We start from the raw sequence: 23,744 nt of genomic DNA, 5'->3' as shown, positions 1-23,744 counted from the left end.
TACAAGAAATGAAATAATGTATCTTTGGCCGACCGATGTATGTGCAGGCAAGCTGGGATGGCCAGTCCAAGGGAGAACTTTGGCCAGCAGTGGCAATGGGCAGTTTCAGCAGTTTATTAGTTACAGTAATTATTAACATCATACCGTGAAAAACAGGGTTTCAGTCATGTAGTTCCAATGAATTTTCTGAATTTTACATGCAGAAATTAACCCGTATCTCCTGTCAGCCTCTTTTATGCACAAACAGCTAATATCTTTGCCCTCAAAGTAGAAAATGTTAACGAAGCAGCCTGAAATCACTAGTTTGTCGATAAGTCAATGGACACTTTATTCCACTTTATGAGGATTTTTCATTATTTTTGACATTTTATCGAGTAAATATTTCATTGAATAATAGTAAAAATTTGCTACTATGATACCGAGAATATTCTTGGGTAGCAGCTCTATTGCAGCCATTCAATCGGGGACCCATCACACTTGAAAATATTGAATGTGTCCTATTGCACACTGCATAGGTTTGTTTCCCAATCTGATCATTGATCAGCCAAGTGTGTGTACAGTTGTAATAAAGTCATCAGTGAAAATAAAACCATTTAAGCAAATAGTCCTTTAATCGTTTGATAGCACTGCTTTCATCAAGTCATCCATTTGCCTTTCAGCTCACAAACGTCATTCGATTGTACAAACGAGGGCAGCTTTACTTCTCCGAATGGACACACAGTACATGGGTGTGCATGTGTGCAAAGAGCTTGTGTTGAACAGATATACGCCCCGGCATAGAAAACATGCATGCGCACACAATCACTTTTCACATCTCATACAAGCTGTAAGCACACGGAGGAAAAGAAAATCAAGTCACTGAACATTTCTGGGTGAGAATTCGGAGCGTGTTATGGGAAATAAAACTGACAGTGTGTCATGGGTATTTGTAGAAACAAGCTCACAACTCATGGTTAAAAAAACAAAAACAAACAAACAAAAACTCTTCATTCTGTGTTTGACCAGTGAAACCAGAAACCAGAAAACTTTTTTGCATTTCGGTCAGCTACACACTTCAAGTCATACTTATCAGGTATGAATTCTTATAATATAAAATGTCTCGAGCCCAAACATCTGAGTTGTCCCTCTTACTGTTCATGAAAAGAGCTCATCATTGTCTCTGTTCAAGAGCGTGGGTTGGGTGAGGAAAAAAAGATTGTGGAATATTGTTTGATTTTTATGTACTAATTGCATATAGTTGAATAAGCTAAAGTATGTCATGTAACATATAGTATGTATTAAAAACAGACTTAATATGGACCAGCAGTGATCACAATGTTACAATTAATAAGCTGAGTGAGACGGTAGCTGTGTCACTGGAGAGTTTCTATGCTCGCTAGAAACGGCTTGTTATCGGTGGTGTTAAACGTTGGCTGGAAAATTGGGGAAGTTCCACTGTTCTGGTCTCAAGGGAAACTTGAGTCATTGTAACAATTTGGAAAGTTCTGAAAGGGAGGATGGTTTGACTGAAATTCATGAAATGTATTTTCGGCTGGTTTATTCAGGATAACCTAGTGGAAAGCAGTAAAAAGCAGAGCTATTAGACAAACGTGACCAAAGTCTAATTTTAATCTTTTTTGGGAAGATACATGACTTTTGCATCAGTTGGTTATATTATGTGAAAAAGCCTCTATTTTTTCCCAACTTCAACCGGTTTAAATTCTTGAGTTTCAGACTACATTTGATTTACTGCTTTGGTAAACGCTGTCTCTTATCTCAGGGGTAGGAGTTGGGACTAAAAATTGAATTTTGCCATTACCGAGGCCCATCCTGCCACCATCTTCATTTCCTGTTTTAGGCTGACAATGTAACTGACCTATCCAAACAGTATCAGTGTTCACCAAGCTAAAGCTACGTCTGAAAACTAATATCTGGTCTGCAGTAATGAAAACTTTGATTGTTGAAATGGTGAAGTCAACTGAGCAAGTTGACTGAATTAGCGCCCAAAATAGTTCCCTGATGCGTTTTTAATGGCCCATTGATTTTAATGTCGTAGACATCTTTCCGTGATTTTCATATTTCAGACACAGCTGGCAGTTTTTTTTTCCATATGCACATATCTCCCCCAGAAGTATCTGGATTTGATCAATTTGAATAAATAAAAGAAGAAATCAGACGAGGAGAGAAAACATAGCGGCTTACAACAAAACAATGTGCTTACATTTCTGGCCAAACTTTCTGACTTTCAGAACTCAGTTACTTTGAAGCCCTTAGTCAGAGAGATCAAAACACATGTGCTGCTTTCTGACAGCTCTGTTCAAACTCTTATTATAGTGCCATCCTACAGTACAGCCAGGCTTCCTAAACTGCAGTCAGAGCAAAAGTTACCATTTCAAAACAACAACAAAAACAACCTTAAAAATACATTTCAATAAATAATGTGCAATGCTAATGTGTTCAGATATGTCATATCCTCTGTGCCCAACACATTCACAAGTCCGGTGGCTGGAGCAAATGAAAGAAAAATGTAATCCTGACACGGCTGCTGAATGAAGTAAAGGCAGCTGTTCACCTGGCTTGAATGTTTCGGAAAGATGCTGGACAGAGCGACAGTCCAGACACAAACATAAGTCATCTTAAAATAGGGCCGCATGAAACCCTTACATATTTATCACCTATCACTGTAATTGTACAGTGGGATCTATAAAATGCCGTGAATCAAGATGCACAAATTTGCTGTAAAAACTAACAATATGAAACAGTTAGTATGTGAAATTCTCCCCAGAATGAAACAGTTCCCGTATTTCCTCACTTTGCAGTACAGTGTTGTCGAGATCTACCCAGTAACCCTGACAGGAGATTTTCCATTGCTAAAAGACATCTTACTTACTGATGATGGAAGAAGGTGTTCTGACTATCGTATGTCATTTTTTCCATACCCAGCCCTATCAGCACATTTCTCCAAATGCTACGTTCCACTTCTTTGACTTGGCGGCGTCTTTATAAGAACATTGAAAACATGAATAAAAGTTCCTGCCAAGTAAAAACACACTCTTGGGCCTTTGCTCAGCACGCAGGGGTTTGAATAGGCCAATGAGAACTACAAGTTGCACCAAACCCTCAGGTTTTCTGCTTTTATAAAAGATTAGACTGAAGTCCTCCACTGAATTGGGAAGATCAGTACAGGGGACAGACTTTTCCTTGGATGAGAAGCTGAATCCTTTGTTTTCTGAGAATTACTCAAAGGACACACAGAATTTAGTTCGATCACAGAGGTAACGACTATCCACACTTTTTAACAGGATGCTGAGTGCAGCACTCTTTCAGTTTCCAAGTACTGAGAGCAAACTGGGTGTGCTGCAAACAAGCAGACTGGAAGAAATGTATCCAATACTGCAAGTGTTTTTGTTTCAGGCTCTAATAAAAGGTCATTCAGCTTAAAGTTGAGGCAAATCAGTGAAATATGGCCTTGTCAGAAATGTGCAGGTATCCTTGTGTCTAAACTGGTGAAAAATTCACAGCATTGAAATGATTCTCAAACAGCCTTAAAAATATTACACCAGCAAAACCCTGACAACATTACACCATGAGAATACAATTATAAGGCCCCTTTCTCTCTCAAAGGACTTAACCGTTCTGACAGCTAGTGGATTGGTTACATTCAGGTGCATGTTGCCTGTTAAACCAGTTTTTGGCTCCACTTGCCCTCTGCCTGTACAATTGACTATCCATGCTAAATTTCATAAGATCGGTCTGCGTCCAGTCCATTAATATCCTGCTCTGTGGCTGCACTCTAATTGTATAAAATAGTCTCTTCCTTGTGACTTCATCTCAACACCAACATTTCTTGAGGTCAAGGAGGCGCTAATTCAAACTCAGCCTGGAGCTCATCTCAGTGTCACATGATCGGCTGCCTCAACTTCAGTCATACTGCTCCCTGTCAAGCTAGTCAGCAGCCTTCTTGCAGTTTTCTTTGGCTAGTCTCAGTCTGGACAGGATATGTTTCTTAGGGAATTTTAGAGTGGTACACCCAAACTGGCTCACTCCTCCTGTATCTCCAGGAAGTTTTTCACGTCTCTGGACCCAGCTCCGCCAACCGGGCTTCCAACAGTACACACTGTCATAGAACCGTGAGCCATTTTCCCCACCCAGCACATAAATCCTCCTTTTCCACCTGGCCACACCCCCAGCTGCTATCCGCCGCGGCAGCCCGGGAAATACCACAGGGCTTGGGGCTCGGTCGCTTCCACCACCTGCACCGCCCCGCTGCTCCGCGGTGACCATCACCCCTCCCCCAGTCACCTCCCTCTCTACCCCGGACCCCCTGCCCTCTCTGAAAAACAGAACACGCCCAGTGGCGTCCAAAGTCTCCAGATTGGTGTAGTTTCCATCTAAGAACTTGGTGGTATCCCTCATGTATCCCCCGATTGCACAGACTCCTCCTCGCACTGCTACTCCTCCGGCAAGGCAGGTGGCGCCAGAGTCCAGCGACACACGTGTCCAGCAGTCTGTTAGGGTGTGATAAATAAGCACACCCGAGTGGACCACAGCCCGGTTCTGTTCTAGTGTAGTTCCACCCAGAAGGTAAAGTCGTCCACGTAACGCTGCGCAGGCAAAGGCGCGCAGAGGTAGTGGTAGCCGAGGCCCCGGAGCCCACTGTAGTGTAGTCAGCACCAGTGTCTCACTGGAGTCCAACAGGGCCGAGCGGTTACTGCCACCTAAGGCATAGAGTGACTCTCCACATCCCAGCAGGCCTAGCATAGCCCTGGGCTGGACCATTGAAGGCCGCTCTATCCAGCGGTCCAACACTGCATCATATTCATGCACAGCTGCAGACACAGAGCCTGTCCGCAGAATCCCACCAGCTACAAACAGCCTGTCACCGACTGCAGTGCAGCCGGGACTGACAAGTGATCCCAGCGCTGCTAACTTCTCCCACTTCCCTGTCCGGGGATCAAAGCAGTCTACTGTGTAGTCTCTTGCAGCTAAATTCTCATCCTCCCGAGGCGTCAGGTCCACACAGACAATCTTTTTCTCAAACATTCCCTCCCGTGGTCTCAGAGGCCCCCCAAGGCCCTCACCAGCCGCAGCGGGCCCCAACTCCTGGCTCAGTCTTCGGCTCTCTTCCTGTGACAGCAGCCCCGGCCGCAGGTGGTGCAGCAGTGCTGGCATGTGGGCGTAACGGTCCAAGGGCTGGTGCTCTGCCCAGCGGCGTGCCGCATCGTAGACCTCCGCCTCAGAGTCAACCCCCAAGCGGTCTGAGCTCAGGAGGCTGCCTAAGGTGCCATGGTCAAGTAGGAGGAAGTCTTTCTGCCGGGCAACCCGGGGGAAGTGCTGGGCTACCAGCCGCAGGGAGGCACGCAGCAGCAGTTGGTCGTGGTGAGAGCGAGCCAGAGAGTACATCCCCAGGCAGTTATCTACTGAGAGGTGCTCAAATAGAAACCTGTAGAGACAAGAGTGGAGAGAAATGACAGGAGGAGAGAAAGACGAATGAAAAGTGACAGAAGAGGAGAGAAAAAGAAGGGAGGGCAGAACATAAACAGAAGAATGTCAAATTTGATCATTGTGAAGTCTAATGCAAACTTGATCATCTGTCACTTTTACAAAGATTTACCTGGAGCACAGGTCTTGAAGGGGCATGACCTGAAGCCGGTTGGCAGCCACAAACAGATCCTCAGCTGTGTCCAGAGAGAGTCCCGCCTCACCAGTGTACACAAACTGGATGACAGTCTCCATGACAGACGGCGTCACCTCCTCCAGACGGATCTCCGTTAGGCGGGACTCCACCAGGGGGCTGGTGAACATGGCCCGGAAGTAGGGGCTCACAGCTGCTAAGAGGACTCTGAGGGGAGAGACAAGGTTGGACGGTGAAAGGGAGGAATACAGAATATAGCTTCTTCTGTGGAAATCATAGAAGATGAAGAACACAGGTCTACACAAATGACTGCTTACCAATGGTAAGCTGGTTTGATATCAAACAAAAACTGCAAATGGCTTTCATCAAGAAGAAAACTGGCCTGTATCATAGCAACTTTTGCAGAAGTTACATTTTCTTCCTTTTCCTCTCCTTCTCGCTTTCTGCACTTCAAAAGTCTCTTAGTCTCTGACAGGTGGAAAACTGGGTTTCTATGTTATAATTGGTGCAGAAATTATCACTCAAACAATCAGTAATTCAATTAAAAATATGATGACAACTTTGAATATTTGTACATCATTTGTCATTCAAGTCATTTATTGAATTGAAAATAAAAATTATTCGGTAAATACTGAAATGATTCACTTGCTTTCCTCCATTTCATATACTGCAATTGTAAATGACAGTTTTTTTTGGACAGTATATAGTCATGAAAACTCTACAACTTAAAAATTGGCAAAAAAAAAAAACGATAAATTCACTGATTGTGCAAAATATTTGTTAGTTGCAGCCCTGGCTGAAATGCTCTTCTCAGTGCATATGTGAAGTGAGTCTATCGCCATTTGTGGGAAAGGGCAGTAATACCATACCTGTGACACATGAACTTCTTTCCCTCAACAAGCAGAGTAACATCACACAGCTGCTGGGCATCGAGGAGTTGCTTCAGTCCTAAAACACAGCCAAAAGGGGAAGGAAAAACAAAGACGAGGGGGAGGACAGAAGGAGGAGAAGGAATAAGGGAGATTAAAAGGTTGCTAGGATAGGTGAAAGTAAATGAGTCACAATACAAGGGCTTGATTCCAGAGTCTCACCAACACCCTCTCTATACTCTATCTGTTTTTTGTGACCCACCATGTGTGATGTAGTCCCCCAACGGGGTGGTGCTATCATCAGGGAAGTCCTCCTCTTCTGAGTCGCTGTCTGACAGAGGCTCCCCTCCTCCCCCATCCCCGTCCTGCCATGGCTGGGGACGCCAGGTGACTGTGCCCCCCCGCACAGCATTCATCTGAGAATTACACGTGCATATGCATTTGAAGTGAGCAAACACAGAGCAGGTTTTCCACTTTTACCTTCATGCATGCAGAGCCTATCTGCAACAGACAGGCTTATGTATTATAGATAGAGGCCCTGTAACAGACATGACCCAGATGTGAAAAATGTTGCGTTCATGATAGCGTACGAGTACTGTACAGCTTAATTTTAAGCTAAGTAAATATTGTTTGCACCAGATTCACCATACGCCATTGTTACAATATGTTTCCATTTTCACGTTACCAGATTAACAATGTCTTCACAATAGACTGGCTAAAATAACACACACACACACACACACACACAACCAACACACACAGCAGGCTTTTGTTGTAGCCTCAGTTTACCGGTAAGGATGTTGAATTTTTAGCTTATTACCTTTGCTCTTCTTCTCGTTTCCACCGTGAAAGATGTTTGGGTCTCACTTTCAACAGGAATTGGTGAGGCAGTTCGGAGCAGGTTAACGGTATCCAAGTACCCGGTTATTTCACGAAGTTTCTGGAGGCTTTCCTGGCTCCCATTTGGTTATCTTGGTCCTCCGGGCTCCGCTGAACGGCTCGTCCCGGCCTGTGGTGAAGACGCGTCAGGCTGCTCGCTGCTCCAGTCCCGTGCACAACATCACCACTAACTGACGGACCAAACTAGCTCACAACGGAACAATTCTCCTCCAGCGCAAAAGATTCTCGTCGTAACACATATCAGTCCACCATGGCAGTAAGCACACACGTCCAGCTCGGCGGTGAGACAGTGCAGGGTGTAGTTTTTAGAGCCTAAAGGGCAGAAAATCAGCCTGGAGTTCAGGTTCAGTCGGCCGCACTTGTTATGTCTGAACCGGATTACCGCAACGTTAAACTTCCGCTCATCTGATTGGCTGACCTTTGGCTCGTGACGATTGTTTGGAGCTGAGTCGGTTTTCTGTCACTGGTAAAATTACAATATTTCCAGATACATTTTGACTTTTTTGACAACTTTCGCTTAAAATATCTGCTGCGTATTTAAAACAACATTTAAAAAGGCATTTAATTTTTATTCCTATTACGAGAGCGTGATTTTTTTTCCCCTACCCAAGGTGGGCGAAGACCAACCCCTACCTTCCCTCTGATTGGCTAGTACTCGTTGCCGTCGTAGGTTGGGTTGGTTGGGTTTAGGCATACATAGTGATTATTGGTTTGGGTTAGGGTAAGAATATCAGGATAAGCCAATCAGAGGCAGGGTAGGGGCGGGTCCTTGGCTACCTCGGGTGGGAAAAAAATAACCCATTCCGATTAATTAATTTCCGCATTCATGTTGCATTCATGGCAGATTCGACTGTTTCACTACCGTACATAGTGCTCCCTGTTTGAATGAGGAACTAAAAAGAAAAGAGGCTAAGAACGCAAATGGTCAATATTGTAATCATATGTTAGTCTTTCATTTAATTCAAACGCATAAGTTTTGTGGTGCACGGTGAAAGGCTGATCAGGAGCATACACAGAATATAATTCGGTATATTCCTATACCCCGTAAATGCAACAGTGACCACAAGACAAGTATGGCGACGTGCATCGGCATGGTTGCAAGAATTGGAGGCGCCGCGTTGACTGTGTTCAAGCCGGTCGCTAGACAGTGTTCAAGGCAGAGGACAAGCGTGTTCGTCCCGCACCGCTTCGCGCATGGAGCCCGGAGCAGTTTGTACGAGCATGTCCGTGAAGGCTACAGTGACAAGCCCGAGCTGGACATGAGAGCAGTGTGTGAGGAGACCGACAAAGTCATAGCTAATGTGGAGAGCAGGAAGGGCGACCTGCGAGCGGACGATGTCGGGAAGATTGTAAGTGTTTATTGCTGCCAACTTAATGTTGTTAGTGACATAAAAACCACGACTTTAGCTTTTGCCAAAAATAGGCCTGTGGAGTTGACGGCGGGCTGTGTTCTACCTCAGTGTTTTTTTTATTAAAATGATTTACATGCCAAAGAACAAAAGTTGCCTACTGTTTTGTGAGGAATGGGCTGCGGTTGGCATCTCATTTAACAAATACAAATGAGTCCTCCTAATTATAGAACACTGAAATTAAAGACCCCCTCTGGACATGTTTTAGGACTTAAAAAATGAGTAAAAAAAATGAAGTAAAGTTTGTGTCTCATATGGTTTTTCCTCATAACACATCAATTACCTTGTTAAAAAGTCTTACATTGACTCCTAATGTTACTCTTTCTCCCTCACTGAAAAATCCAGAATCTTTGAACATGTAAATATTGTTTCTCTCAAAAGTCTAACTGTCGGACACAAGATATGTCCCCTAACCTTTACTTCAATGAAAGGTCCACTCTCAGTGTATGTCCACTGTAAGTTTCAAGATACCACACCACACGTGTGTAAGTTTTGCTGTCACTAAGTCCTGCTCATACATCCATGTCTTGAAGTGAGTTTGAGGGGGGAGCACAGAAGAACTTTCCTCCTTTAGAAGAGGAATGTGAAAACCATACAATGTACGGTCATGCTGACTGACATGGAAATTAGGTACATGACATTTCCACTTTACAGTCTATTATAAAGTATTTTTGAAAAGTAGCCATGGGAAATAGTATGTGAGGTTCCCTCGTAGAAATGTTGGAGGAAGCATGTAAAGAATACTAAAAATTAGACCCAACGTTATCGGTCCAGTACGTAAACACACAAATAGAATTTGTCTCAGTTTGTCGGTAGCTCTCAGTATATTTACATATATATTCAATATATTGAAAACAAATGTACAGGACATATACACAGTGCACATATACAGTGGATATCTCCAGCTAAGCAAGGAGAGCACAGGGAAACACAGACCAATGAAGGTTAAGAGTTTAAATGTAATGACTTTTTCAGGCCCAAAGTTTCACTGGCTTCTGATTTGATCTCATTGATTTTGTGTTTGTGTGTGTGTGTGGGTGTGTCCACATTGCAGGTCAGTGTGTGGCAGGAGCTCCAGGCAGTGAGGACGGAAATCTCCGAGCTGGAGAAGCAGAAGAGACACATCAGTGACACAGTCAGAGCACTAGTGGTCAGTAAAGGTTATTATAGCATCGCTCACCGTCACCAGTTTCCTAAACTATGTTGTTTGCGTTGGTTGTTTGTAATGTTATAGATGCAAAATTCATAAAATCTTCTCTCAAAATTAACATATCCATCCAAAATCCCCATTTTCACTTAAGGTTTGCGTGTTTCTGACTTCTCTTCTCTTCTCTTCTCTTACAGACCAGGAATGACAAGAAAGCTCTCGCCAATGTAAGTTCAACTTCAGAACTTCGGCTCTTTCTTATTCACTCTGTCAGTCTTGGCAATCATTTCTCCTCTCAGTGGTAAATAACATTTGGGGACACCTCTGAGGCCCTGTCTTTTTACCCTGCAGCTTCCAGAGTACACCAGTGCTCTGCAGAGGGGTCGAGAGATCCGCAGCAGGCTGAATCAACTCTACCCCAAAGAGACTGAGCTAGATCAGGAACACTACGGCCGAGCACTCAGATTGCCCAACACCACACACCCTGATGTGGTTAGCGCGTGCGCACGCAAACACACACACACATTGTCCAGAGCATCTGGGGAGAATTTTGCTGTGAAGCAAGTCTGTTAATTCAAGTTTCTTTTTCCTTTCTCAGCCAGTTGGAGATGAGAGTCAGGCGAGGGTGGTGGAGCTGGTCGGACAGAAACCAGGTGACTGATGTGATCTATGCTTTCACTGAAGTGTGGGTGAATGGATTTTGACTAGACATGCTTAAAAAAATCTTCAAAGGAATAATCCAACAGTCCTCTCACTCTTTTGCTGTAGAGTTTGACTTCAAGCCCAGAGGCCATGTAGAGCTGGGGGAGGACTTGGGTCTTATCAGGCAGAGGTGAGGATGAGTCTGATGCTTGTTGCTGTTAAGCACTTGTTCCACTTGAATTCCACTTGCTGTACCGTCTTTGCACTATTCTTTTGAATCTTTTGTTCATGTGATTGAAAAAACTACCCTACTATTTAATATGTTGGCTACTATTTAGTCCACCCTCATTGGTATGAATGGGGATCACTATATTTTGTTCCTCTGTCCTCTCCTGCAGGCATCTGTCTCACGTCTCAGGCCACAGGTCCTACTATCTGAGAGGAGCAGGGGCCAGACTTCAGACCGCACTCCAAAACTTCGCGCTCCACACTCTGCAGCAACGGGTAAGCATATGTTTGGAATCTTTAGATATGTCTGCAAAATGAGTGAACATAGAAAAGCCAAACTTGAGTTTTCGTTTTGACTGCAGGGCTTCATTCCCATGGTTGTACCTGACATGCTGAAGGGGGCAGTGTTTGTGAGTAGCTCTTTACAAACTGAATTGGACTTAATAAACGATAACATGAGATCTCATCTAAAAATGTGATTCAAATGTTTGTAAATTGAAAATCAAAAGTAATATTTTGCAACATTAACAAAGTTCTTTTTTAGATTTTGTTGTTATAGTTATGACATTGCTCATATTCATTTTAGTGTGTGCAAAAAACTCAGTTTTAAACAGAAGTATCGGTTGAAAGACCAATGCATCTTCAAGCAACAAAATGTCCCATGCCTGACTTCAACTCGCGTTGACTGGTCGTTCTGTTTCCTCCCCCAGGAGGGCTGCGGGATGCAGCCCAATGCCCATCGCTCTCAAGTCTACTCCCTGGACCCGGCTCGCTTCCCGGACCTCAGCCTGGCTGGGACTGGAGAGGTTGGGGTGGCAGGTGAAACTCAGTTCTTCATTAATGTTAATGCACTGCCTTAATGTGCTGCAATCGCAATGAGGTTTTCATTTCCTTGTAACAATAAATGACCGGTTGCTTGCTACCACCAATGAACAGTACAGAAGGTATGTGCTTCTGGTTGTCGTTAATTTTACTAAAGGCCCTACAGGCCCTCCGCCTTATTATTCTTATTTGTTTATGGGGTTTGGTGACCTCACGTACTTTCCAACATTGAGCCACTGAACTTCAACCTGAGTAAAGGTCTAAATAGCCCGAATAACTGCAAACACCAAACGCCATCTGGGTGCACAACGGGTCACAGGTTTTTATTCAGAAAATTTGTGATATTAGGGTTTACAGAGCATCCTGATAAATGACACAAGAAGGAATTACTGAACTCTCACACACATCGTACTGTGCTGTGTATATTTGTTTTGGAACAACATGGTATTTTAGAAATTATAACTAACAGGTACTAGTTGTTGGCCAGTTACACTCAAAATGTATAGTTTTCAATTGAGCAGTCTCTGAATTCGACTCATTGTTTAAGTGAGGCTTGAACTAATTAGTGTATCTTGCTGTCAGTCAATGTACTGTGCGACTTTCGTGTATCTAAGTTGTGGAAGATTAGCTTCCCTGCTCAGAAACTCCTTATTTGTGATCAGTGCTGCGCGGCCAAGGCCAGATTTTGATGGACCATGGGCAGACTGTGTGCTTTTGTAACTCCTCAGAAAACTGATTCAGACCATGTGTGCTATAGATGTGTGAGGCTGATATCATTAAATGCCGTTGCTCTCTCTGTCTTGCATCTCACACTGTCACTAGAGTGGGATCCACATGCATGTGTTAACTTGACGGCAATAAATGCTGTGGGAACAAATACATATTGTGTCAAAGGCAACATATAGTACGACGAGATCAGTTATTAGAATGAGTGGTGATGTTTGAGTAATATTAAAAACAGGTTTAAAGCTGTTTTTTCAGTCGTAGTTTCTGTTTAATAGGTGTTTCATGACAGGTTTGCCTCAGCCAATCAGAAATGAGAACCTGAGGCATCCACTTGTAGTAAGTAATTATGTGATGAGTACCTCTCCTCCTCAGGCTATTTCATGGATCATGCAGTAAACTGGAAGGACCTGCCTGTCAGGTTAGGAGCACCCCTCACTCCTAGTTTGCATCAGATCGAGTGTTACATTTGGGTAATTGCAGCTGACATGAGCTGTCATGTCTCACTGCAGGACAGTGTGCAGCAGCACCTGCTACAGAGCAGAGACAGACACTGGCAGGGAGACATGGGGCCTCTACAGAGTTCATCACTTCAACAAGGTCAGAAAGGACAGCAACACATTTTGTCATACACAGGAGTTTCTACTTGGATGACTATACAACCTAACAGTATACAGAAACTCATTTTTAAACAAGTGCCTCTATGCACATGGTCGTGTACACAGGTGAAATAATTTAACTTCAAATTTGATTTGTTATTAGCTATAAATGACGTGCAGGGCTTTCAAATTTGCCGGTGCGTAGTACAAACTCTTTGTTAGCTGGTAACGAGTGTCAGAAATATATTTTTTTCCTTTTTTTAACTCTTAATAATTATGATTATGCTAATGAGGTGTGTGTGTGTGTGTGTGTGTGTGTGTGTGTGTGTGTGTGTGTGTGTGTGTGTGTGTGTGTGTGTGTGTGTGTGTGTGTGTGTGTGTGTGTGTGTGTGTTCAGGTAGAGATGTTTGGAGTGACAGCAGATGAGACAGGACAAGAGAGCTCTCAGCTGCTGGAGGAGTTTGTGTCTTTGCAGAAAGAGATGTTCTCTGCCCTGGAGTTACACTACAGGTCAGCACACACACACATTACGGTTTTACGTAACATTTCGATGTGAGTGTGCATTATATGAGCTATAGCTTGGTTTTGAGCTATAAGTTGTATTTGTGTGTATTTTCCCTCAGAGTGCTGGACATGCCGACGCAGGAACTGGGTCCTCCTGCTCACAGGAAGTATGACATTGAAGCCTGGATGCCAGGGAGGAACAGCTATGGAGAGGTCAGCCCCATCTTATCACTGTCACATACTTACTTACCTCATTTCTACATTATTAATCAGGTATGTAGGAAATAACTGAACTTCATCTGATGTTCTGCTGATCATGATATATGTGAAGTGGTTCATTTGCGATTATGTATGCTATAAGTTATGCATGGAAGGACACACACACCTGCCTTTAGTCTGAAGAATCGCTCAGTCCTCTTGTAAGTCAAAACTGTTAAAAGTCTGTAGGTTGCCCCAACACACAAGCAAGTCCTCACGCTCCCATGTTGTCAGTCCTACAAATTAAAGTTAAACTCTACCTTTTGCACCTGCAAAACAGACATGTGTTCATTAAATTTCTCTATATAGCTTATGTATAATAACATAAATGTTTTGTAGCCAAACAGTTGTCCTTGGTTTAAAAAAAGTCAATTTTGAACCCCAATATTTAATTAATCATCCTGTGCATTATTTATGGTGAGCAGAATTTGTAGCATGCATGACTAGAGAGTTGTCAGAGTGAAATCTGGCATTACGGACGTAAATGTTGAGCATTTTGGCCCCATTTCACTACAAAATGCTGCACAAACAGTTGGAAGAAGGCATTAACGTCCAGGTATTGAAAAAAGGCTGACATAGAACTGACAGAGGTTTACTTGCTTCTGATGATCCTGGTGGCACTTGCTGTCTGTTAGATTTCCAGTGGGTCCAACTGTACAGACTACCAGAGCAGACGCCTCAACATCCTATATGAGAGAGAGGACGGCAGCCTGCAGTACGCCCACACGGTAAGACTGCAGATGAGGCAGCACTGCTGTTTTAGCTTACAGCAGTGTACCACCTCCATAATGCGTTTTTTGTGTGGTTTTCATTTCTCCAGGTGAATGCTACAGCATGTGCCATCCCCCGAACAATCATTGCTATCATGGAGACTCACCAGACCAAAGTAAGACACCAACATGGGGGCACACGTCACACAAGGGTTCCTTTTTTTTTTAAATTGAATTCTTTACTGCAGGTTTCTTGGAAAACAATGGCTTGTGCTGAAACGGTTGCAACATGCAACAAAATTATGACCTGGTTTTTCTAGGAACTGTAATAGGCTCCAGCATTTCTCTTTGTCTGTATACCAGCAATAACCAGCAGATGTTAACGAAGTCCTGTTCAGGAAGGAGCTGAATGTGAAATCACATGTGTAGCTCAAAATTATGTTAGTAGGCATGTGCCAAGAGGAACTGGGAAAAAAGCTGAAAATCTTGAGCCAGTATAACAACATAAGACTAAATAAGCATTACAAGAACCTTTGTTTAAAGTGTAAATTGTAAACATTTTTCTAAAAATAATTGTGAAGTTAATCCTATGTCTTTATCTGCCTTGACAAAGCCTTATCTTATTGTGCCTCCTCTATGACAAATGTGCATTTCTTCGGGTGTTATTAGTGTGCAATGTGTGGTGTTGGAGGAGCTCCCCCTAGTGAGTGTTCTTAGGGGTCAGTAGCCGGCCAAAATATTTTTAAATAAAATGTGAAATCTTTTTTATGAATAAAGTAGAACCAAAACAAATGATTATTTTATTTATCAAATAATCAGATCATTATTTTGTTTTTTTTTTTTTTTTTTGGCCTATAAAATGTCAGAAAATAACACACATAACTATAACATAAGACAAAGAAGGACAGAAAATCCTCACAATTGAGAAGTTGGCATAAGGAACATTTATCCTTGAAAAAAGACATATACAATTGTTAACTTCTTTGTAATTATTAATCATTTTTCTGTTGGGTTATTTTTTTTCCTGTATCTTCTTTTGTCCTTTTCCCCATCCGTCCCTTCTCTCCATCTCCCCAGGAGGGAACAGTGCGTGTCCCCCAAGCCCTGCAGCCGTATTTAGGTCTAGAAGTGATCGAAAGGCCAAAGTACACTCCACTGAAATACATCGGACCCAACCAGCACAGTCGACCACCCAGGCCTGCTCCTAAGACTAGATGACGCTAATGCAAGTGTAGTGCTCTGACGCCAGCCATCGTCCACAAACACCTGAGGTGGGAGTCAAGTCACATTCAACACCACCACGTCAGACAGAAAGTCGAGGCACGAGGATTTTTGAATATTTTGGCGTCCATCCACTTCCAAGTTGTTAATGATCTCTGCTGTGTTTCAGATGCAGTGAAATACAGTCGGACTTTTGAGTTGAGCGTGAATTGAGGCAGTGGATCAGACCTCAACCCAGCAGTTTACTGTCACTGTAAATATATTTATGTCTTATTTTGTCGAATGCCATGAAATTGGGAATGGAAGCCTGGATGTCTGTTGTCCACATAATTAGAAGCAAAATAATATGGAAAAATCATTAAAAACAAGCGTTTAATTTCTATCATCTGTTGCTTTCTTTTTCTTTTTTTCTTTTTTTTTCTTACTTCAGTATTGGTGCAGAAAATCAGCCCGAACATGCACATTAACACTCAAACAAACTGAATGACATTGTGACCTTGAAGGTGGGTTGGGGTAGAATATTTAATGGCTCCCGGAGGTGACACACGGCGTGTGCCTGTTTAATGTGTGCTACATTACCAGTTGTTACAAAGTGTCAATAATTGATGTGCCAAAGTAATTTAACCAGCGGCTAGAGGAAGTGGTGATGTTTGCATGGACCTGCAAATAAAGAGAAAGCAGTTCTAACTGTATTCTCCCAGGGTACATTGTGTAGAATCGCATGGAGCTCCAGAGAAAGTTTAATGTGTTTAATTTGACCGTGTAGCAGCTTCAGCGCTGGTGTTAATATGCCTGAGATACGCGGTGTCTCATTTGAAATCCCGCCCTTTCGTTTATATAGGCTGCTGTATGTACACAACAACCACCTGACATCCCCGGCACCTTAACAGGGATTTGATCCGGTCTCAGTCACCTGACACGATATGACACCAGACACACACACACACACGCACACACACAGTTGTCCTCCGCGGCTCGGCTCGGCTCCACCTCGCTCGGCGGGTGTGTGAAGAAGCTCCAGCCCGTTATTTCAAGGTGATTCCCCGGCAGGAAGCTCACTTCTCGGATCCTATGGGAGTTTTGATAACCGCAGTTTTACTCTGGGCTGCCGTCGGAGGTAAGCATCCATCGCGTCAATTAAACAGACACGATATATATATGTGTGTGTGTGTGCGTGTGTTCGTGTGTTTTGGGCGCTTAGTATGAATTGACGGTACCAAATGCGAGCGAGGCTCTCAGCGGGTTACGCTGGAGCCGAGCCTCATCCTTCACACACCGCTGCCTCGGCTGCAGCCGCCTGTCGTTCCTCTGACCGGCACGAAACCAGCCTCGTGCTAACGACAGACGAGACACAACGCATTTCGCCGCTGGTGTAGGAGGGAGAAGGCTTCAGGTGTGTGCTAAACCCGTGGCGAAAAGCCTCCGGGGGTTTAGACTAATAGGCTAAACAGAAGCGCTCTTACGTAATGTGCTGTGCGCCCACCGTTTTGCTCGTCCGCTGGACCGGCGATGCTGCTGCTGCCGCTTGTGTGTGTGTGTGTGTGTGTGGGGGTGGGGGGGTGTTATTGGACTGCCCGCCGCCTCCGCCGGTCCTCTCGGAACAGCGTACGTCGCGAGAGAGAGACGCCTGCGCCCCCCGGGAGACGTGCGTGTGAAAATGGGGGTTTTATGTTGGGCCGCAGCTGTGTTGCGCGCGGTGTTCTGCAGCCCAGACAGCGGGTTAACCTACATAGAGCAGGCTGTACCCTGTCGGTTACCGTTACATTTATCCGTCGCAGTGTGTGAGGGCAATAATTGTCAAACCCCGCCCTGACACAGTACGGCTAAAGCTAGAACTAGACTCTGTTTCCAAAAGATACATATGACCTCAGAGCCAGCATCTGTAGGTAACATGTTGTACCAACCTTGGTGGTACTGCAGCTCCACGTCACGTATACCAAGAAGAGGGGTAATACAATTATAAACTCATCACCCTGTACAGTATATATGGTATCTAGTAAACTGCAGCCCCTTGACTTGCACAGACACTTTTGGTTTCTTAATTTCTAACATGGAGTTTGGTTGACCATGAGCAGCAGGACAAGCCAATAAAACCAGAGCCAGATCACAGCTTTACTTATGGGGCCAGCGTCCCAGCTTAGAGAGAACCCCCCCCCACACACACACACACACACACACACACACACACACAAAATCTCTCTTCATCACATGTTCTTGCAGAGTGTTACAGGGCCAAACTGTAGGCAGCTCACGTGTCTGTATGGGGGTTCACCACTGGTCAAAGGTATCCATCAGTCCTAGTGATTCTGATCTGCACTGATCTGTCCATGTGCTGACACAGAGACCAGAGTTTGGATTAGGTTTACACCTTATATGTGTGTCATGGTTGTGAAAGGGCCAAATGCACCTGAATTATATACAGTTGTCGTGTTTGACTCCATATCTGCAATATCTAATGTTGAGGAGTCGATCATATTTTTTTTCATGCAGCCTGGATTTAGTCCTAATATCGGGTGAAACATTTCAGGCCGTGTTTGATTAAAATGATTTAATTTAAATAAACACAGTTTTAGGAAAAATACCTAGCAAGCAACACCAGTGTGTTTACTTAATAGACATAAATAGATCAAATGAATGGCTTCAAAAGAATGGTAGATGGTTTTAATAGCTGAATTAAAACTGTTCATTCCATTAAGCTTTATGTGGGTTTTATAAAAGACATGCTTAGTATTTTGCAATTTTGCAGTTGTTTGCCTTAATTTAAGTTTGATTTACTTTATCATTTTTTTGGCATTTTAACAAGGCAGAAAAACCTTTCTAAATTGAAAGTGACATGGGCTGACATTTAGATCCATGAGTAAATGAAGGTGCAGTAATCGAACAGCGTCGTATCTCGTGCCACGGCCAGTCCTGGCACCCGATACACAACAGTAGAAGAAAAGGGCAGGGCTTCAGGCCGAACATGGATTGTGATTTATACTGACATTTAGTTCCTTGTTAGATTCAACGTAAAGGCACACTAAGATGGTGCTGCTTAGAGTGCCTTTAATGGTCTACTGGTAGGGATAGGTGACTGATTTAGCCCTGGTGGGAAACTACTTGTGAGATAAACCCTTTGGGAATATCTGCATCCTGGAGAGAGGAAGAGCGAAGAGGGTTAAGCTTCTTTGCTCTGTCACTTTACCGAGATAACTGTGCTTAAAGTTAATGAGGGGACGGCTCCACCCACGCCCAAGCAGGACAAACCACTGCTAAGTAACTAGCTCATCTGTGGTGCTCTTTGGGGTAGTTTGGTGCAGTTTTTGCTGCTGCCAAAATGCTAAATATATTGATTATGATTTACATTAACCTTACGCTCATTTCCTCTCTACTCTGTTCTCTCTCTGTATCTCCCTCCATGTTTTGTGCATCAGTGGGAAGCCGGCCAGTAAACTCACCCCTTAATGATGCAAAGGTCAGAAACAAGTCCCTTTTATTTCCCCTATCATTCAGCATAATTTTTTTTTTTTTAATTACTCGGCCACTAATTATGTGTGTTTTTTGTCATGTGCCTCCAGGTTGAATGTATTATCCAGGAGACACTGAATGAAGATGGGTCACAACATGAGTGTGGCCCACGGCTAGCAGGTGATGTCTCTTATTATCTGTCCATCTGAACTAAATAACACATAGTATGAAATGGTCAGTTGATTCTTCAATCTACAGAAAATTATTTGTAAACAATCTTGATATTTGATTAATAGATTAAATAATTTTGAAGCAAAAAATGCAAAACATCTGGAAAACCTTTTCATTATCAAACATGAAGATTTGCTAATTTTCTCTTGTATATCATTGTAAATAACAATAAAAAAAGGGTTTTGGACTGTTGGTAAGGCATGACAACACATTTGAAGATGTCAACCAGAGCTCTGGGAAATAGTGACAGGCCTCTTTCAGTATTTTCTTTTCTACAGGGCAAACAATTAATTGCTCAATTTAATAGCATGTGGAACTACTGTAATTCATCTATAACCTAAGATGGTTTATAGTAGATTAGAAGATATATGCCTTATTCAATGAAATTTACAGTCAGTCTAATCTGGGATCTGTGTTTTGACATTTCTTCTGTTACATAAGGACTTGTCACCATTACATTTGCTGGTATTATCTTCTGTGTTTATGTGTCCAATTATCAAAGTGTTAATGTGTCTTGTCATTCTTTGCAGAGGAACTTGATGGAGTGCAAAGACATCAAGGTCTGCTTAGGGAGCTGCAGAAGCTGGCTGATGATGGTATGCACAAATTCACACATACACACATGTCCCTGCATTTTTTCACACATCACTCTGAAACACTCTGACTTGGTGTTTCCTTTTGTTTTCTTGGAATTAAATTGATTTCAAAAACAAGTTTTTGAAGTCTTTTTGTGAGAGAGGTAATGTCTTAACCCCTAATCACACACATGTATTTCAACGACAGAGTGAGTATTCACTGACTACTGAAATCTGAATGTTGCAGAGAGAGAAAGGGAGCATGAGGATGAGAGGCAGAAGGAGCGTTATGAGTACAACTTGGCTGACGATGAGAGCGACTTCCAGCAAAGGACTGAGGAAGCGAAGGAGGAAAGAGATGTGGCCAAACTTTTGAAAAAGACGGAGGAAAAGAAGGAACACATGACAGAGGGAGATGACACAAAAGAGAAGATGATGGAGAACCCAAGAATTGAAGACAAAGGGAAGGACGATGAAGAGGAAAGAGCCAAGGAGCTTGAGGAACTGCTGGCCGAAGAGATCACCAAGAAAGGGAAGGAGGAGAAGAACGATGAAGAGCTCAGAGAACTGCTGAAAGAGCTGAAAAAGAAGCGATATGAGGCAGTAAAGGAGAGGGAGATCCAGAAAGGCTCTGAAACAGAGCAGAAGGAGGAGATAGAGGATAAGAAGGAAAAGGAGGACAAAGGGAATGCAGAAACAGTGGAGGACTTGGAGAAGCAGAGGACCGAGGAGAGGAGGAAGAACGAGGTGGAGCTAATGGTGGAGAAGGAGAAGGTGGAGAAAGAGCTAAAGGAGCTTCTCAAAGAGCAGGACAGCAAGAACAAGCCACAGCAGGAGAGGGAGAGGAAGGAAAAGCAGGAGGAGCTGGATGAACTTGTGAGGAAGATGAAGCGGGTCCAGGAGGAGGACGACCAGGAGACGCAGGGCAGGACAAAAGAGGACATGGTAGATGAAATGCCAGTGGAGGAAGAGAGCGAAAAGAAGGAGGGAGAAGGAGAAAAGGAGCCTGATGAGAAATCAGACAATGAAGTTAAGAAGAAGGAGGAGGCGGCAGCAGAGGTGAAGGAGCCGCAGCAGAAGAGAGTGATGGAGAAAGCAAGTGATGAAGCCACACGGCAGTTTGAGCGGGAAAGGTACAAGGATGAGGAAGAAGAGGAGGAAAATGGGGAGGATGAGGAAGATGAGGATGAGTACATCCGAGAGGATGAGGAGGGGCAAGAGGAGGAAGATGATGATGAGGGTGATGCAGAAGAAGATGAAGGGGAGGTAAGTGCAAAAAAATATGTAAATGTTCATGTTTGTGTGTTTAAAAAAAAATTATAGGGTAATTATTTAGTATATACAGGGACCTAATTAAATACTAACTGGGCACCAACACCACTCAGCCACAACATTCACACCTGTTACTGGTGGTACTGTTTCAGCTGATTAGTGTATGTATATATAAATGTATGTGTTTATATATATATGTGTGTGTGTGTGTGTGTGTGTGTGTGTGTGTGTGTGTGTGTGTGTGTGTGTGTGTGTGTGTGTGTGTGTGTACATACATGTGTATATATATGTGTATATGTGTGTATGTATATAACGACTCACCAGAGGATAAATACCTGTGTGTGTGTAATATATATATATATATTACACACACAGACACACACATATATATATAAAACTGTGTAAGCTCATAAAATATAGTAGTGTCATTTTCCCCCCCTGGCTCATGAGCTGTAGAATAAAGCAGGACCTTGTTCACCTCTTTTCCTGTAATTACTGTGTAGTTACATGGTGTGCAAGAAGTGAAATAAAGCAATCTGTTGTTCGCCCCTTTTTCTAGACAAGGGGAGGCAAGTTTACAGTGTAGGTAATGTTATAGAAGAGGACCAAGGACTGAGCCTTAGGGAACCCCACACATCACGTTGCTCCACTCAGATGCATAATTACCAATTGAGACAGAGTAGTTCCTGTCCTGAAGATATGATTTGAGATAAGATATGACCACTTTAGCACTGTGCCTGAGAGGCAAAGCCAGTTTTCCAGTCTGTCCAATAGTATTGGATGGTCAACTGTACTAAAAGCAGCACTTAGATCTAATTGGACGAGACCTGAAATCTTGCCTGAATTAGTTACAGAACCCTGTAAGTGCTATGCGAAGGCAATGGGATTTGCTCGAAGTTCCTGAAGACGTTTCGCCTCTCATCCGAAAGGCTTCTTCAGTTCCACCTGACTAGTGAGGACTTCCAGGTATTTATCCTCTGGTGAGATCAGCAACACTTGTGAGTCGTTAGGATCACATGGGTCAGGGTGCGGACGGTTGCTAACATCTGGAGGGTCTATAGGGTGACAAGTGAGTCGGTGACCCACCCTGCCATCATGTGAGTCGTTGAGGTCACATGAGTCCTGGTGTGGATGGGTGTTCAGCTGTCTGGGGAGTGAATTTAGAACTGCGTTGTGGCTGACAGGGGGTGACTCAGGCCACCTCCTCTGTTTAGTGACGGTTGTTCCAGATTGACAAAGATGGCCTCTTTCACTCCTCTTTCAAACCTTCGGTCTTCTCTGGCCAAAATGCGTACATCACTGTCCAGAAAAGAGAGTCCTTTGTCCTTAAGGTGCAGCTGGGCTGCTGAGACCTGACCTGAGGAACTGGCTCTCCTGTGTTGTGCCATGTGCTTATGCAGCGGTTGTTTAGTTTCCCCAGTGTACAGGGCTGTGCACTCCTCGCTGCATTGGGCTGCATAAGCTACGACAGAGTTTCATTGGCCTGGGCTCACTAGCAAACTCTGTTAAAGTTACAGGTCTTGGAGGCTCTCCCTGACATTTACCATTGCTATTATTGAGGAACGATCAAAAGATTTACACTGTAGCTATTGTAGTTCTTCTGATTTTGGAAAATATTTAATGTATACCAGGTAGTGAAAAAGTACTTACAGTGTAATTTATTTCTATGTCCCTCTTAACTACTTGTAGGTACCGAGTAGGTACCATTTGTTCCCCATATCACATATTTACAATGTAATTAATGAGCTGTAATCTAAAGTGTTACCGTGTGTTCTGAATTCCTGTGTCATGTATCCTCATTTTTTTTCCGTCTACAGGAGCTGTTGGAGATTGAAGCAGAGTTGCGCAAAGTCGCTGAAGAGCTGAGGGAGCTTCGCAGGGGATAAGTCACACGGTCACACATACACACACACACACACCAGACTGACAAAACCCTTTGTTGCATTCACAGTCACACATTTTCCGTTTGACAGCCTTCAAATCCCTCAGAGAAATATCTTCAGATGTGAATCCGTAAATGGACAGTAGTAGAAACTGTACATACTGTTATTTCATATGTGCTTTTAGATTGTCTGGAAGAAACTGTCACTGTGTCCTCAATGCTCATTTGAATGTTTCTGAGCATTGATGAAAAAGAGCTGCATTTTCTGGAGAATCTGAAAGCTTGTTGTGTGCATCACTCAAGTCCATGTCTCTGTACCTGTAAATGCTGTTTGTAAGGTAGACAGGTGATTTCACTTCAGTTGTAAACCGCCATAGATGCAAAGCATTCAGCACTTTCATTCAAATGTTAATTTTGACTGCAGATTGCCAACAATACAAAAGCCATCATCTCTGAAATCTGATTCACGAATACTGGCAGTGAGTGCTTCTTTTGTCTTGAAGGTATCATATTCAATGGTGTGTTCTTAGTGGGAAAAACAGATTCCCTACTATAAGTCATGTGTGTATTTCAATATATATTTTGTGTGATAATTGATAACTGTGTAAACTGTTCCTGCTCTTCTGACTGTTAACGATATATAATACTGATATTTCTAAACAGGAGTAGGTCATTATTTCCTCTTTATTTC

At 43.3% G+C, this 23,744-nt stretch overlaps 3 protein-coding genes across 5 annotated transcripts; 2 read left to right on the top strand and 1 right to left on the bottom strand.

Moving 5' to 3' along the window:
* Positions 1–268: 268 nt before the first annotated feature.
* On the bottom strand, positions 269–7,805 carry si:dkey-260j18.2 (uncharacterized protein LOC325231 homolog). The gene is made up of 5 exons (XM_040131782.1): positions 7,304–7,805; positions 6,746–6,899; positions 6,484–6,562; positions 5,594–5,821; positions 269–5,422 (listed from the first exon to the last, which is right to left on the bottom strand). Exons 2-5 carry the CDS (start codon positions 6,897–6,899, stop codon positions 3,925–3,927), a joined length of 1,959 nt encoding a protein of 652 aa, XP_039987716.1. The 5' UTR covers positions 7,304–7,805; the 3' UTR covers positions 269–3,924.
* A 24-nt stretch (positions 7,806–7,829) lies between these two features.
* sars2 (seryl-tRNA synthetase 2, mitochondrial) lies at positions 7,830–16,022 on the top strand. Of its 3 annotated transcripts, none has more exons than XM_040131797.1 (17): positions 7,830–7,849; positions 8,441–8,732; positions 9,847–9,942; positions 10,137–10,166; positions 10,291–10,431; positions 10,538–10,592; positions 10,708–10,771; positions 10,980–11,085; positions 11,172–11,219; positions 11,520–11,628; positions 12,730–12,775; positions 12,867–12,954; positions 13,351–13,463; positions 13,577–13,670; positions 14,351–14,443; positions 14,536–14,601; positions 15,503–16,022. In XM_040131797.1, exons 2-17 carry the CDS (start codon positions 8,457–8,459, stop codon positions 15,641–15,643), a joined length of 1,566 nt encoding a protein of 521 aa, XP_039987731.1. In that variant the 5' UTR covers positions 7,830–7,849; positions 8,441–8,456; the 3' UTR covers positions 15,644–16,022. The 3 variants fall into 3 exon arrangements, 2 of the variants coding, with proteins under 2 accessions (XP_039987731.1, XP_039987730.1); XR_005707829.1 differs by lacking the exon at positions 7,830–7,849 and having other exon boundaries at positions 8,228–8,732; positions 15,503–15,696; positions 15,816–16,022; XM_040131796.1 differs by lacking the exon at positions 7,830–7,849 and having other exon boundaries at positions 8,228–8,732.
* Positions 16,023–16,618: 596 nt separating this feature from the next.
* On the top strand, positions 16,619–21,060 carry LOC120792156 (vicilin-like seed storage protein At2g18540; the record flags this gene model as incomplete). Its single annotated transcript, XM_040131224.1, has 5 exons — positions 16,619–16,763; positions 19,060–19,100; positions 19,204–19,273; positions 19,855–19,920; positions 20,147–21,060. Coding segments are annotated over exons 1-5 (1,137 nt in total), but the record flags the coding sequence as incomplete, so codon positions are not given.
* Positions 21,061–23,744: the final 2,684 nt, after the last annotated feature.

This window comes from Xiphias gladius, chromosome 7, assembly GCF_016859285.1.
Source record: "Xiphias gladius isolate SHS-SW01 ecotype Sanya breed wild chromosome 7, ASM1685928v1, whole genome shotgun sequence".
NCBI classification, from domain to species: Eukaryota; Metazoa; Chordata; class Actinopteri; order Istiophoriformes; family Xiphiidae; genus Xiphias; species Xiphias gladius.
This window is presented reverse-complemented; position numbering and strand designations above follow the sequence as displayed.

Bases quoted from the DNA above. Each gene is read 5' to 3' on its own strand.
- si:dkey-260j18.2 (XM_040131782.1), bottom strand. From the start codon at position 6,899: ATGAATGCTGTGCGGGGGGGCACAGTCACCTGGCGTCCCCAGCCATGG. The intron at 5,822-6,483 runs GTATGGTATTAC...CTCTCCCCTCAG, and splicing joins AAGAAGTTCATGTGTCACAG to AGTCCTCTTAGCAGCTGTGA. The intron at 5,423-5,593 runs GTAAATCTTTGT...TTGTCTCTACAG, and splicing joins CTTCAAGACCTGTGCTCCAG to GTTTCTATTTGAGCACCTCT.
- sars2 (XM_040131797.1), top strand. From the start codon at position 8,457: ATGGCGACGTGCATCGGCATGGTTGCAAGAATTGGAGGCGCCGCGTTG. The intron at 12,955-13,350 runs GTCAGAAAGGAC...GTGTGTGTTCAG, and splicing joins GAGTTCATCACTTCAACAAG to GTAGAGATGTTTGGAGTGAC. The intron at 13,464-13,576 runs GTCAGCACACAC...ATTTTCCCTCAG, and splicing joins GCCCTGGAGTTACACTACAG to AGTGCTGGACATGCCGACGC.